The sequence below is a fragment of the Sminthopsis crassicaudata genome, chromosome 1 (genome assembly GCF_048593235.1).
Source record: "Sminthopsis crassicaudata isolate SCR6 chromosome 1, ASM4859323v1, whole genome shotgun sequence".
In the NCBI taxonomy this organism is placed as follows: Eukaryota; Metazoa; Chordata; class Mammalia; order Dasyuromorphia; family Dasyuridae; genus Sminthopsis; species Sminthopsis crassicaudata.
This window is the reverse complement of record NC_133617.1, coordinates 735,899,549-735,915,037: the sequence shown is the minus strand read 5'-3', so window position 1 is coordinate 735,915,037 and position 15,489 is coordinate 735,899,549. Positions and strand designations below refer to the sequence as shown.

Below are 15,489 nucleotides of genomic sequence, written 5' to 3'. Positions count from 1 at the left end.
TATGTACCAAAATATTTGCAGCAACTCTTTCTGTAGTAGTAAAAAGATGGAAGTAAAGATAAGTTGATACAAAGTGAAATGAGCAGAACCAAGAAAACAATTTATACAATTACAATAATATTGTAAAGAAATCAACTTTGAATGATTTGGGAATTCTAATCAATGAAATGACCAATCATAATTTCAAAATGTCAGTTACTTCTTGATGGAGAGATAATGAATTATTAGGGTACATAATGATATAGATAGATGAAGGAAGAAAGGGAGGGGAAAGGAAAGGAGGGAGAAAAAAGAAAGGAGAGAAGGAGGAGAGGAGAGGAGAAGGAGAGGAGAAAGAGAGAGAGAAGAAAAGGAAAGAAAAGAGGAGAAGGAGAGAAGGAGGAGAGGAGGAGGAGGAGAGAGAGAGAGAGAAAGACAGACAGACAGACAGAGAGAGAGAGAGAGAGAGAGAGAGAGAGAGAGAGAGAGAGAGAGAGAGAGAGAGAGAAGGAAAGAAAAGAAAAATAGCATGGCTAATATGGGATTCTGTTTTGCTTAATTAATTATTGGCATTTGTTCCAAGGTGTTTCCTAATCTTTTTCCTCTTTTCAGTTATAGGGGAGGAAAGGGAAAATGGATATTTTTAATTAAGAAAAAAATGAACTGAACCATATTGCTCTGCACAATTCCAATAATTTAAGCATTTGTAGTAATATTGGACAGAGGGTCCCCACAACTCATATAATTCAACTGACTGCTGTAGATTAGTTTTGAACTATTAAGTTTCATAATCCTCCCTTATTTACTTGCAGGCATATGAGAACTCACCTTCACAGTCTGTCCAGATTCAGGCCCATCCTATAATAAAAACAACAAGAAGAAAGAATTGAGTTCAGGGTAGACTGCTTAGGTCTCATAGTTATTCAGAAATATTACTCATTAATAATTTATATCCAATTTCATTGTGTGTTAATTTATAGTTCTCTCATGGGCACTATCCAACTTCAAGCATTTGAGAAGACACTTTTCCATTTCTTCCTAAGACTAAGTGAGAAGTTAGATATAAAAAAGGTATAAATTATATAAAGTATCATCCTTCCTTACTCCTCTACATGTTTTCCATTCATGGCTCTGCTTTTCTGATTGCTTTAAAGGAAAGCTGAGGACCATTTGGGGATGTGAAGCATATCTTGCAAATCTCTTAAAATCAGAGGCAGTATAATTAACATCTGATTATCTTAAGCTTTTACATAGGAAAACTGATTTAAGTAAATTAGTAAAGGGGGGGGTATAGGACTTCCCATATTAGATTTTTTAAATTGTCCATCTTTTGCCTATAATTAACCTTGAGAAAACATGGATGAGTCAATCAGGATTTCAATCCCTCATCCCTTCTGCCTCCCACTCCTACGGAACCATCAGTTCCTGGTCTCTGTACCCCTGACCTACCCAAAACCCATGGAACATGTTAACCAGGCCCGGGCATCAAGCCAGGACAAAACCTATTACATATGTTAGACATAACCGAAAGCAGATGTCAGCCTGATTTCAGGAATGAACCAGCTCTTTCAGAAATCAAAGTAAAGAAGTGCCCTTAGCCATTTCCTGGAAGAGCAAATTTTGCTCATGCAGAGGGCATGGGGGGCAGGAGGGACTTAAAATGTTTATGAAAGAACGAATGGATGGATTTCTTGGGAGGCATTTGCAATTTTCTTCGCCTTTTTACTTGATCTTTGTCTATACCCTCAACAGAAATATTATAGAACCAATAGGCTATGTCTACCAAAAAAACCACTGAAATATTTTGGCTAAAAAAAGTTATGAAAATGTATATCCATTAAGATACAGTAGACATGAGAGCAAGAAAAACAATCCATCCTTAGGTTCCAAATACCATTTTGCTTAATATATTAGGAACATTTATATATTATAATATAATATATTAGGAATATTTGCTTCAGGGTCCTGGAGAGTTCTCAGGGAGAGAATTAGGGAATAATCTTGAGATACAAAACACTTTCACTTAAACATGAAATAGTTCAACAAGTAATCAATTCCCTTTAAATAAAAGCTCTATCTTTACCTCTCTATCACATCTAACTGTTCATGAAATCACCTTCTCAATTTCATTTTGATTCGCTTTCCCCCAAATTATTTTAGGCAGTGTGGATGTATCCTAGGTTAAGGCTTTTCTCTGCTCTGTTTGTATTGTAGTAAAATTGATAACTTTGCAGAAACACCTGACATTTCAATAATTCAGTGAAAATGAGCTGCCTTATTTGAAGCACAAGTGTCAGTGGATTTTCTAATGTAGGATCTTATATTTAGCACTAAAAGGGATACAAAAGTCATTTAGTCTCACTTTCTCTTTTTAAAAGGGCAAAGTGAGTAGTCCAAAGCCATACAGACAGGAAGTTGCAGGGGTTGGTTCCAAGGACCAAATTCAGCCTATTTCTACTTCCCATCTAGGACATGTCTAGTCAATAATTATAGTCAATTAAATGAAAGAATGGATTGATTTAAAAAAGATCAAAACATGAGACAGCTAAATTTTAAAAGGGAGGGAAAAAAAATAATCCAAGCAATCAGTGTACCCACCTGAATGGAAAAGGTGAGGGAAGTTCCCTGGAAATGTTTCTCCACCACATTTCCAACCCTTTGGGCCATCTGAAACAAATCTGCCACTTCACTGGGATTCAGGTCACGGAAACGTTCCACGGGGCGCAGCGGACACACCAAGACATCTGTGTCAGTCTGTGTTAAGGCACATCACGGTTCATATTGATATGGCTCTTAGTGAGCAACCATTAATAACGTCAGAGGTTAGTTTAGTCTGGGATACAAAAACACCCAGAAGTTCCAAGTGAGCATTAGTATTTTGTCTGGTGAATATTATGATCATCCTCTTTCTTAAAATTGGGGTTAGAAAGGCACAGAGAAGTTAAGTTTTGTTTTGAGGGCTTTTTTTATCTTGGGACACCAAAAGGATCCTGGAAAGAGCCAGTGATGGAGGCCTCTGTCTCCTGACCCTTTGAATAATCTAAAGTATTAGCTCAGAAAAGTGCTAAGAACCTAGTTCCCTCCTAGTTAGCTTGCCAGAATTAAATTTTAATTCCAAAAACCCTTTGGAGAAATAGGGAAAGAATGAAATGAAAAGACATTAGTTATTTTTTTTAACTGTTAGAAATTCTGCAGATCTTTAGAAAAGGTACCATCTACCTCATCTGTAACCGAGAAATGTACCAGGAGTTAAGCAATTCATGAAAAGGTTATGTCAGACTGATTTCCAGGAAGCCAAGACATTTGAAGTGAAATCATTAGTATGTGGAAAGGGTTGTCTACTTATATAGACGAGAACTTCTTAATGCAGTCTCAAGTTTATCAGAGTAAATATATCTGCATTATTAGTCTGAGGAAAATTGAAGTGTTCTTGAGAGAAAGGGTCAGGATGTAATTAGAATAACCTACAGGTTACATATCAATATTTAATTTTTTTTTTACAAGTGATCAATGCTATTTCTGCTACTTTCACTAGGATCCATCCCTTGAAATTAGTTTTAAAATAACACATATTGGTATTTGCTTAGCTCTCGAGTCCCACCGGGATAGAAAAGCGTCAAGTTGTTTCTTCTGCAAATGTGTATTATTTTTTCTTTGCTGATCTGTTTTGTTTCCATGTGCTTTGGTTGCTGGAACCCAAACTGCCAAAGCAAAAAAAATAATAATAATAATTTCAATAATTTATATGCTATTTTTACCAATATATAAAGCACCTTTATAACTGATGCTTATTGGCTAAAGTGAAATCCCAAGGGGGAAAGTGGGGCACTAGTTGTGGAGGGCTGATTCCATAGCAGAGGAGAAGGAAAGGGGGGGAATAAAAAAGGGGAAAACACTAATTAATTTTGCTCATAATGAGAAAATTCTTGTCAATGGTAAACTAGGAAAAAGAGCATTTGTTTAATCTGAGTTCATTTTTCAAGAGAGGAAGAGGGAAGCTTCAACCCACAGGGCATCTGATACTTAAAAAGATAATTATCCTCCTTTTGCTGTGCGGCTGTATTATCATGGGTCAATGAACCATTTAGATATGAAGAATTTCCCTTCATTTGCTTTGAGCAGATTGCTGGCTTCCCCTCCCAGGGAGTTGGCTTTTCTTTGTTAAAAGGAATGTTCCTTCAAGTTCCACCCCCTCCCTATTTTGTTCTTCCACTTCTGGGAAGGTTTTGGATTTCACCAAATTGTAGCGACCCTGAAGACCCCAATCAATGAAACAACCAAAATTCTTAGGCTATATAAGGAAAGGATAGAGAAGGAAGAAAGGTGGGGGGGGGGGGGAAGAGAAAGAAAAGAAAAGAAAGAAGATGGAATAAAAGAGAAAGAAAAGAAGAGAGAGGTAACAGAGGAATAAAGACAATCTGATGTAGTCAAGTAGATCTGGATTCAATTTCTGGTTTCTGAATCTCTATGTCGTAGATAAGTGGTTTAGTTCAGTAGACATCAGACCTGATGGTCCAGGACAGTCTCTCCATGTCAAAACCCCTTCTTGTAAATGGGAATTTTTGTAAAAATCTGAGATTCCCTTGACCTCAACGCAACAAACCTGGCTACCCCTTAGCCTCATATTAGCTATTTTCATAGCTCTTAGCTATAGTATTTTCAGCTCTCAAAAATCTACTTGTAAAATATTAGTTTTTTAAAGTGGACCCCCCAAAAGGGTTAATCCCCATTTCCCACCAAATATTTCTGTGCCTCTCAGTTATTTTGTCTGTGGTCACTCTTTCCTGGATTGACTTCCATGATATTCTTGAGGATCTTCTCTTTTTTCTCTGACAGCTACTTCTCAGTGTACTTAGAGAGTTCCCCATCTTTCTCCCACTCTTAATGAAGGTGCCCCTCAAAGTTCTTTACCATCTTTGATCCACTTCCCCTTTGGTCATCTCTTCTCAATTATCCAGTTGACCGCTGTCCATTCATTTCATGTCACCTCTCTTTCCCAAGCTCTAGTCTCGGATTTCTAGTTGCATACTGGGTACTCTAAAGTCTTCTACCTGACATTTCACAAGTAAAAGCTGAGAGAGATTTACATTTGTATTAGGGTTTTGATGGAGATCAGAGGCAGCTGAGTAAACTCAAATGACCCACTACAAACCAACCCTTGCAAAGGGATCACTGTAGGCCACCAGTACTACATCAAGCAAGATGCAAATTGTTTTGTCTCTTATCAGCAGAAGAAGGGAAGGAAGAAGAGAGGATTTCAGATTGGAATTGAACTTAAAAGCTGTGGACCGTAGTTGAGGGCAGCTAGCATCCTTTTGTATTTGGCCTTTGGTTAGAATCTAGTCAATACAGGTCAAAAGACAGCTGAGTGAGCAAGCAGTCCTATTGCAAGGAAGGCAGGGAAGCCCCACTTTTAAAAAGCATCACTTGAAAACCTACTGTGAGCAGCAGTGGAAAATTTGCCATGAGACGTAGCCAAAAGAACAAAAGAGAAATGAGGATTTCGCTTCCAAGGAACATGGAGGGCAAAGAAAATTTTGCAGAGACCTAAAAAGAATGTGCTATATTTGCATCCCTGCTGGTGCTAAGCAACAGCTGTGTCTGGGCAAAAAGCATGCTGATTTCCCTAGCAGAGAACATCAAAAAGGTGGAAAAATGGCTTTCTATTCTCCAACTCATCAGGGAGAATGAATTATTCCTGGAAAGAATGGAAGAAGTACTTTAATCATTAAGCATTTATTAAGTACCTAGATGCCAGGAACTATGCTAGATACTGAGGAAATTGAGTAAAATATGAAAAACCTGCCCTCAAACAAAATGAGGAACTGCACTGGATGAGTTCAGGTGAAAATTAAAATACATGTTATGAGGTCAGAAAGAGGAACAATATAACACATAAATGGAAGACTAGTCCTGAATATTTAGTTTTTATAACAGCTATGAAGCTCTTATATAGGGGAGAGTTGAGACTTCTTAAGAAAGCTATTCCTTTTGCTCCAATTGTGATGCTATGGATGCTGAGGTCCCCCAGAGGGGGCCCCAGAGGTCATCTCCACAAGAGATGGGCAGCCCAGTACCCAATTAAAATGTAATTGAAAGATATTTTACAAAACTAATTTTTTAAATCAGTGAAACATCAATAATAGTAATTTGTGGTTTCCTAAGTCAATATGTCTCCCCCAAGGGTTCCGATGTATGGATTAAGACTTCTGGTTTCCATTTGAATTTGATACCACTGATCTAGCAACATCTCTCATTTTGCAAATAAGGAAACGCAAGGCAAGAGACATGAAGTGTCACAGATATTACAAGGTGACACAGGGACAAAGTCCAGATCTAAACACATTTCTGCCTCAAATTCCATCTCTTTTCCCATTATAATCCATGCACAGTCATGATTGGTGAATCCTTATCAGAAGGTACTACTGTAGTCATATTTTAACCTAATAGGAACAATTAGAAGTAAATTTTCTTCCCAAGACCTTCTGAGATTTACCAAACCTATCACTATATACATCATGTGATCCATCCAGAGACAAATGTTAAGAGCATGAAAGGTGTTGCAAAAGATTTGGGGGTCACGGGTTAAAAAAGGACACTTTAGGAACACAGATTATATTTTTTCAAACTAATACTATGCTAGAAAAGGTAGAAAGTTAAGAAACAAGGCAGACATGAGAAATGAATAGTTTCCTCAAAATCTGAGAACTAGATATGAATTTCACCATGGCTTAAAATTTAGGAACGATGGACTCTTGGCCAAGGATGGAGCATATGTAATGAGGGTCAGTATAAATATGTTTGTCTGGTTTCTTAAGAATCTGATCAAAAAGACTTATTTTGAAAATTTCATAATAGGGGGAAATGACTCCAATAATTCTGCCAAGCTAGCTACCATAGAGAATACTATGTATAGCGAAAAGCATATCCAGCACAGAAGGCCAATAACTCATGGGAGAAAATATGCCAGAAGAGAGTCAGAAATAAAATTGCTGGCTCGAAATGTCTAGATAAAGAAGCACAAAGTATGGGAAATAAGCAGGGTGAACTTTAAAAATCCTAATTCAAGGCAGTAAATATAACATTATAGATATTAATAAGATATCACGGGATGAGATAAAAATAACAGAGAGAAAAATAACAGATAGTTTTTAAAATGGTACGATAGCATTGCTTTTTAAAAAGATAAAATCACAAGGAAATCCAGTACCAAGAGAAGTAAACATATTGATTAGCATGAAGACACCCTCATATTATTTAAAAGCATTACCAAAAAAAAAAGTGTCTATGTAAGTATCTTTGCATACTCTCATTGTAGATACAATTCAGAGACAATTATTAAAATATATAAAAGTTTAAAACCATCAGAATTCAGTTAATTTCATAATTTATATTAGTTCCTACAAAAACAAACTTCTTTAAGATAATATATTCCTGGTGAAATGTAATAACTGAGTTTAATGTATAAATCCCATCAGATTTGTAAATCTTTTGAAACATGTTGAAAAAAATTAAAAACAAAGCATTTTCTTTATTTTCTTCTCTTCTAGGTTAATACAGTTGAAAGATTTTAATATCATAGAGTTAATGGTTCCCTAAAACAAAGATGTCAAACTCAAACAGAAATAGGGGTCACTAAAGCATATATAAGGGTACCTACAGACTGCTTAATGACTTAGAAAATCATGTGCCAACATTATGTTGCATTAAATTTTTATATATTTTGCTAAAACTTTCAAATTTACATTTTTGATAGTTTTTTGTTTTGTTTTGTTTTGCTTTTTGTTAGTTTTTGTTTTTCAGGCAACTGGGATTAAGTGACTTGCCCAGAGTCACAAGCTAGAAAGTCTTAAGTGTCTGAGGCTGGCTTTGAACTCAAATCCTCCTAAATTCAAGGCTGGTACTTCCATCCACTGTACCATCTGGCTGCCCCCCCAATTACATTTTAATCTTTAATCTGGAATGCACATGGGAGCACTGCTGCAGACACTATATGGCCATCTGTTTGTCACTTCTGCCCTTAAAGGTCATCAGATCATAAGAACATAGTTCATGGTACTATATATTTGGAGCTGGACAAGACTGTGTCCAGTCTCCTAATTTTATAGATGAAGAAACTAAAGTCTGGAAATCATAAGGGATTTGTCCAAAATTATGCAGGTAGTAGGTGAAAGTGGCGAGATTTGAAACCCGGTCCTCTGATTGTTAATTCAGTTCTTCAACTCTTGCATGGATTTAGGGAGAGGTGAGTGATTTGCCTAGCATCATTCAGTTGATCATAAGAATTCATAAGTGAATTTTCTAATTGTAAATTCAGTTTCTTTCCCATACTCCTTTCATGGTAAAAGCTAGGCTAATATAGCCACAGAAAGAGAAGTTTCATGTAGAGCCAGGAAAGCTTTTCTGCCTGGTTTTGTACCTTTTTTTTCCTGCAAAAACTATAATCCTAAAGATAGGGTCAAATCCTGTCCTGACTGGAACAGGGAAACTTCCAGCTGATTTAAAAGGCAGCTGCTTAAAGACAGAGGAAGGCGTGTTCTACTTGCCTACTTCAAACCAAATGTCTCCATCAGATCTATAATTACAGCATGTCAGAACTGAAAGGGGCCTCAGAAAATAGGCAAAACTCTTCATTTTGCAGATGAGCAAGCCCACACTTGAGGTGGAGGGGGACTAGTTTAAGATTATGTACACTCAGTCAGTTAGGGGCAACAAAGGAAAACAAACTTGGATTTCCTGACCCCATACCAATCAATTCTCATAATGCCATGAGACCTAAAACACTTTAAGTTTGTTCAAACAGAAAACAATGAAAAACAACCATGGCAGCTTAATTAGACATCCAGCATTGCCAAGGCTGTGTACTTCCAAAGTAGTGGAGAAAAAGAACATTGTCCTAAGTAATAACAAGATTATGTGATGATCAATTGTGATGAACTTAATTGACCATATGGAGATTCAAGGCAATTCCAATGGACTTGGCGTGGAAAGTGCCTTCCACATCCAGAGAGAAAACTATAGAGACTACACGTATCAAAGCATAGTATTTTCACTTTTTATTGTTTGCTTTCTTGTTTTTCCTTTCTCATAGGTTTTTTTTTTCCCTTTTGATCTGATTTTTTTTTTTTTTTTGCACAACATGATGAATATGGATATATGTGTAAAAGAACTGCACATGTTTAATCTATTTCAATTGGTTTGCCTCTTGGGAGGGCAGAGGTGAGAGAAGGAGAGAGAAAAATTTTGAACACAAAGTTTTGCAAATGTGAATTTGAAAATTTTTTTGGTATGTATTTGGGAAAATAAAATACTATTAAAAACATAAAGTAGTGGATAATTTGTATACAAAAGACACTTTATTATTCTTTATTATCTGACATAATTCTGAGACAGTCCTGATAGACCAAGTAGATATCAGAAGCTTAGGGCTTAGTAGAAGTTCTAGATCCAATAAAAGGGACTGAAATCATCATATCCAAGATTGTGTTCCAACTGTGAAATCCAGTGAGTTTTCCACAGCCTTCCAGTCTTTGAAAGATTTGTTATATTATCCTTTCCTGATTCTCCCCTTACTTTCACAACTATTCCTTCTCAGCCATTAGCTTTCTCCTGCTCATGGGACATGGGCATTCCACATTCTAGATTGTGTTCTCTTGTTTCTCTCTCTTGGAAGGTCTATCAGTTCCCACTGGTTCAACTATCATCTCTATCATGTGGACATTAAATCCATGCAGGATATCTCTAAAGTCTAGCTGCAATTTTAAGATATTGAAACTTAAAATGGCACCATTACTTTTGGGACACCATCTCCTGAATTTCTCTTCACCTCCATATCCTACGATTCCTAGTTTTCTGAGAAGTTACAATCGAGGTTTCATTTTCTGTGGGTCCTAGCCTTTCCTGTTCTCCTGTTTGATAGTGATCTCTTCCACTTGAAATTACTTTGTATTATTTGGTATATACCTTATATCATCATCTGTGTCTCTGTTGTAGCCTTCTAGCTGAACATAAATTTCTTGATGATAAGGATATTTGAGATGGGTTTTTTTGTTTTTTGTTTTTTTGCTTCCCAAGAACCTAGCATGTTATTGTTCAGTCATTTTTCAACTCTTCATGACCTCATTTGGGGTTTCCTTGGCAAAGACCTGAAGCAATTTACCATTTCCTTCTCCAGCTCACTTTGCAGATAAGGAAACTGAGGCAGACAGGGTGCAGTGACTTGCCCAGGTTCACACAGCTAGTAAAAGTCTAAAGGCAAATTTGAAATGAAAAAGATGACTCAGACATTGCATCACCTGTCTGTTTCTAATGGTTGCTTAATAAATTCTTGTAGATTTAAAATTTATGATTAAAGAAGCTCCATTTCTTTAAATCTTCAGGTTAACATAATTTCTGGTCAAATTTGTAAAGAAAAAAAAAATCACTGTCCTGAAGCAGATATTGAGTTGCTTTTTGAAATAGGAATTGGCAATCTCAAGGAGACCATTGACAAGATGAAGGTACCATAGATACCAAAAAATGGCAGCATTGTTTTAGGATATGTGACAGCAAAGAATTATAAACAAAGTCAATACCCATCAAGGGATGAATGAACAAACAAACCATGATACTTCATGGTAATGAAATATTACTATTTTAGAAGAAATAATGAATAAAGAGAAACATGGAAAGATCTATATGAAATGATACAGAGATAGTCAGAGCCAAGAAAACAATCTATAAAATGTCTACAACAAAATAAATGAAACAGATCATCAAAAAAAGAATGTTGCAAAATTGCAAATTTGACATGCACCAAAAAAGCAATATAAGAAGACACCCATTTACCTTCCCTTTGCAGAAATGAGAGACTTCTATGTAACATATTACAGATATTTTCAGATTTGGGGGGAAAAATCTGTTGACCACTATAGTTGATTTTTTTTTTCTGTATCACTTGTTTTTGTCTTTAAAAATATTTCTTACATGAACTGGCTGGAGGAAGGTAGAAGGGATCCTTGGGGAAATCATGATGATTTTTAAAAATCATTAAACTTATACTTAATAGATATTCAGGTGGGTGCAAATGAATAAGTGGTCAGTTCAGAATAGTGTTCGCCATTTCCAACTTTACTTATTGATTATAATTACTGAGAATAGGAAAAGGGAAAAAACATCAAGACGACCCCCTTGGAAAACAGATTAATTATACAAATATAAAATTGTAAAAGAGAAATAGATCATAATTATTCTGATGAATAATTTTTAATAGCAGAACATTGTTCTAAAAACCGGTACGTCTATCTTTGTAAATTCTGCTCTATTCTTGGGACTCGGAGAAAAAAAGTAAAATAAATCAAATCACCCAAATATCAGTGAACCTGATGAGATGGATTGGCACGTGTATCTATGAATATGGAGCAAGGTCACATTAAACAGTAAAATTCAGAATTAAATCAAAAGCAAATCAATGCCAATCTCTTCTACAGATCTCTGTGCACTAGGATGATAAAAAATGAATACTTTCAACTTATATTTCTGAGTTTTATAGCTTCAGTGCAATCTATTATTTGTAAAGCCGATGCTTTAGCTCCTTGGCACTATTTAAAATAATTTTTGATGCCACTTTAAAGATACACAACTTCTCCAAAATGGACAATGAAGGGATTTTTTTATAAAGAAAATTCAATTTATTTGATTTAAATACAGTAGTTTTAGGGCTTTGAATCAAAGTTGATAGCATCTCATAAAAGTCATCTGTTATTCCCAATGCTGCAAATGAAATGAATTTTCAGACTAGGATTGTAAGAATAAAGCAGGACAAATGTTAGGAAATATAATATTGAAGCAGCATCTTGCTAGTTTGGACCACACCTTTCTTCATTAGATATTAACATACCCATTTCAATAAATCAGGGAATGGATTTACGGGATATTCATCAAATCATGGCTGAATGGCACGAATGTAATTTTAAGCAAATTTGATTTTCAGAATATGATAAATTCCAGAGCTGCGTGATTAAGATAATAACAGCATTTTGCACATGGCTAGATTCCCTTTCTGCTGACGAGCTCAAGTATTTCACAAATAGTTATTATGGCTCTCATTTTGTATTGGGAGATGCAAGGGGCAATGATGTGCTCTTCCCTGGGTCACACAGAAACTAATTGAATCTTATGGAAATAAGGCAGATGTACTTCCCTGCACAACCTGACTTAAAACTATTTCAAAATAGGTTAGTAAAGAGAAAATGTTCAATCAAAAGAGAGATTATTCTTGATAAATCTAGGTAACTAAATGACTTTCAAAAATTAAGGTATAAATGACTTGTAGTCTTGCCTCTTCTGGTTATTTCACAGATTATTCAATGTATTTACCAGAAAAAAAAAAATGGTCTTGCTTAATTGTGTCCTGCTCCTAAAAGCTTTAGCCTTGAAAAGAAAAAAAAATGAGTCAATATTTTTATTGTTGCTGAGTTGTTTCAGCTGTGCCTTACTCTTTATACACCAATTTGGGGTTTTCTTGGCAAAGATACTAGAGTGCTTTGTCACTTCCTTCTTTACCTCATTTTAAAGATGGGGAAACTGAGACAAAGAAGAGTTAAATAGCTTGTCCAGGGTCACACAGCTCTTAAGTGTCTAATACTAGATTTGAACTTATGAGCCCAAATGTTCAGATTCTTATGGAATCCTTCAAGCATCGGGAAATTTGTAATCAAGTCATCTGGATGATTGACTGAATTTTTAGCTTTTGAGTCAGTCGTGTGGCAGGCTGTAAATATGACATACAGTGAAGTCTTTATATTATATAGTAAATGGAAGGGCTGTTCTAGTTCAACAAAGATGATCATGGATAAAAGTTTACATGGAGTACAAATTCATACACATAAAAATATAGAATCTGATAAAAATGTATTTGGTAAGAAATCTTTTATTTTTCCTCTGACAAGAGAAAAGCATTTTCGAACTATGCAACATATTTCTCAATGATCACTATTCATGTTGTCATTGTACTACTATATAATGTAATGAAAGGAATACTACTTGAAAACTACAATAATTGGTGAGGCCGTATCTTATTTCAAATTACCTTGGCGTAGTGGATAAAATTCTGGCCTTGGATTAGGAAGGGTAGGGTTCGGTTATCACTTTAGACAATCAATATGTGATCATAAGTAATTCTCTTATCATATGTCTGCCTTGTTTTCATCACCTATAAAACAAGAGGATTGGATATAATCATCAATAAAATCCCTCCAATCTCTAACTCTATGATTCCATGACCTTCGGTTTATTTATTATTTTATATGTTGTTGTCTAAGAGGAATAAAAACCCTTGGAACACAGTAGCTATTTTTTAAATTTTGTTTAGTCTTTTAATCTCCAGTACTTGTTATGATGCTTTTCACATAGTAAGGAGTTAATGAATGCATGTTGAATTGAATTCACTTTTAAAATTTGTGATATCTCAAAGTGTAATGAGCTGTCCAAGAAGAGCAATTGTACTTTGCTAGAAATTTATAAGAGCAGGATGGATGACCTCTTGTTAAGTGTTGTGTACTGGGAGTTCTTGTTAACTATCAGAAGAATTAGATGTTCTCTGAAGTCCCTTCCAAGATGGAGATTCTGGGATTATGTTATACAGTATTAGAGATACAAATCCCTCTAGTTCAGTGGTCCTCAAACTTTTTAAATAGGGGGTCCCGTTCACTGTCCCTCAGACTGTGGGAGAGCCGGACTATAGTAAAAACAAAACCTCACACTCCGTCTTCGCCCCTCAGCCCATTTGCCATAACCTGGCGGGCCGCATAATCGTCCTCAGAGGGCCGCATAACTGTCCTCAGAGGGCCGCATAACTGTCCTCAGAGGGCCGCATCTGGCCCACGGGCCATAGTTTGAGAACCCCTGGTCTAGTTCTTGATAACTGACTCATCAACAAGCATTTCAGTATTTATTATGTGCTAAGTATTTTGTTATCCTGGGGAACTAGGATGGGAGGAAGGTAAAGAAAATAATATCCACCCTCATGGAGTTTACAGTCTAATGAGAAAGATAGCATGTATACATTCATGCATACAAAATATATGCAAAGGAGATGGAAATTAAAACAGAGAAGTCACCAGAAATTCAAATTATGGTGCTGACAAATTAAAATTGAGAAGGCATCAGGATGCAAAAAATTGTACACATGTTCCAAGTCAATGGTTCCCAACTTTTAAAAGAAAAATATTATATTTATATATTGTATATTTATACAAAGCTACTATATGGTAATAGTAGCACTAGTCACCCATCATTTTGGCAGCCAGTGACACAATGAATAGAGCAAAGGGCCTGGAAGCAGGAAGATCTTAGTTCAAATCCAGCTTCAGAAATTTACTAGTTGTATGACCCTGGGCAAGTCACTTAACCCTGTTTATCCCAATGTCTTCATCTATAAAACAAACTGGGGAAGGACCTGAAGTATTTTTGCCAAGAATACCCCAAATACAGTCACAGAGAATCAGACATGATTGAACAACAGTATCATCCATTGATTAAGAAAAGGTAGGATGACAAAAAGCCATATTTAATAATGCTCTTCATGAATTTATAGAGTCTTTTACAAGAAAAGAAGATCATAGAAGTGAAAAGAATCCCCTCCACCCAGTACAATCCCTTCATTTTAGGCATAAACAAAGGGAGATTTTGGTCACTTGCTCAAAGTCACAGAGATACTAGGCAACCAAACCAGTTTATTTCATTTATGTGAATAAAATCATTCATTTGAAAACCCTATTGTATTGAAGACTGGAACTCAAGTAAAGAAGATGAGTTCAAATTATCCTCAGACATATTCTAGCCATGTGATGCTGGGCAATTCACTTAACCTCTACCTTACTCAGTTTCCTTATCTGTAAAATAGGGACTATAATAGCATTTATTCTCCTGAATTGTTTTGAAGGTCAAAAGAAATAATATTTATAAAGTTCTTTGAATGCTACCTACTGTTGTCATCATCATCATTATCAATATCGATATTGTTGCTTACTAAAGGTAAATAAGACAATGATAGGTATACACAGAGATTTTTGGGTCCCTGGCAATAACTCTTCAAACCCTCCAGCTGGTTAGCACTACTTGAAAGAATAATGAGTTTGAAGTGTCTTGCTATAAGAATGAAACAAAACATACTTGGGGACTAAAAAACACTCGAGGGTTATTTTTTTAAATCACTCTTTTAGTAGCTTGTGTACTTTGAAGAATACATGAATCATTTCAACAACTTAGAGAAGAGTTTTCGAGATGGCATAGATCAGAAAGCAATACTGAAAATCTGGAAATTGTGAGAAAAATATAAACTTTCTTATGATTCCTTTAACAGTCATTTAACAATACTAGATTGTGGATATTTTTCCCTAATAAGTCGGGGAAACTGAGACATGTGAAGGATGAATATAGCTCTATTTCCATAAGATGATCATACTGAATCCCAACCTCAAATTACAAATTAAGATGAGAGAATAAGAAGATGCAGGAGCAACCAAAAGT

General features: G+C 35.7%; 1 protein-coding gene across 11 annotated transcripts in view; it reads right to left on the bottom strand.

The window, feature by feature from the left end:
• FHIT (fragile histidine triad diadenosine triphosphatase) overlaps positions 1-15,489 on the bottom strand; it is a 1,538,293-nt gene that overhangs the window by 336,823 nt on the left and 1,185,981 nt on the right. For 10 of the 11 annotated variants that reach the window (XM_074284234.1, XM_074284231.1, XM_074284238.1 and 7 more), the window contains 2 exons: positions 2,578-2,723; positions 808-837 (listed from right to left, as the gene is read on the bottom strand). In XM_074284234.1, the coding sequence (XP_074140335.1) occupies positions 808-837; positions 2,578-2,723 (176 nt within the window). Of the gene's footprint in view, positions 1-807; positions 838-2,577; positions 2,734-4,890; positions 5,023-15,489 lie in introns of those variants that run through there. The other variant, XM_074284240.1, reaches the window with a different exon arrangement.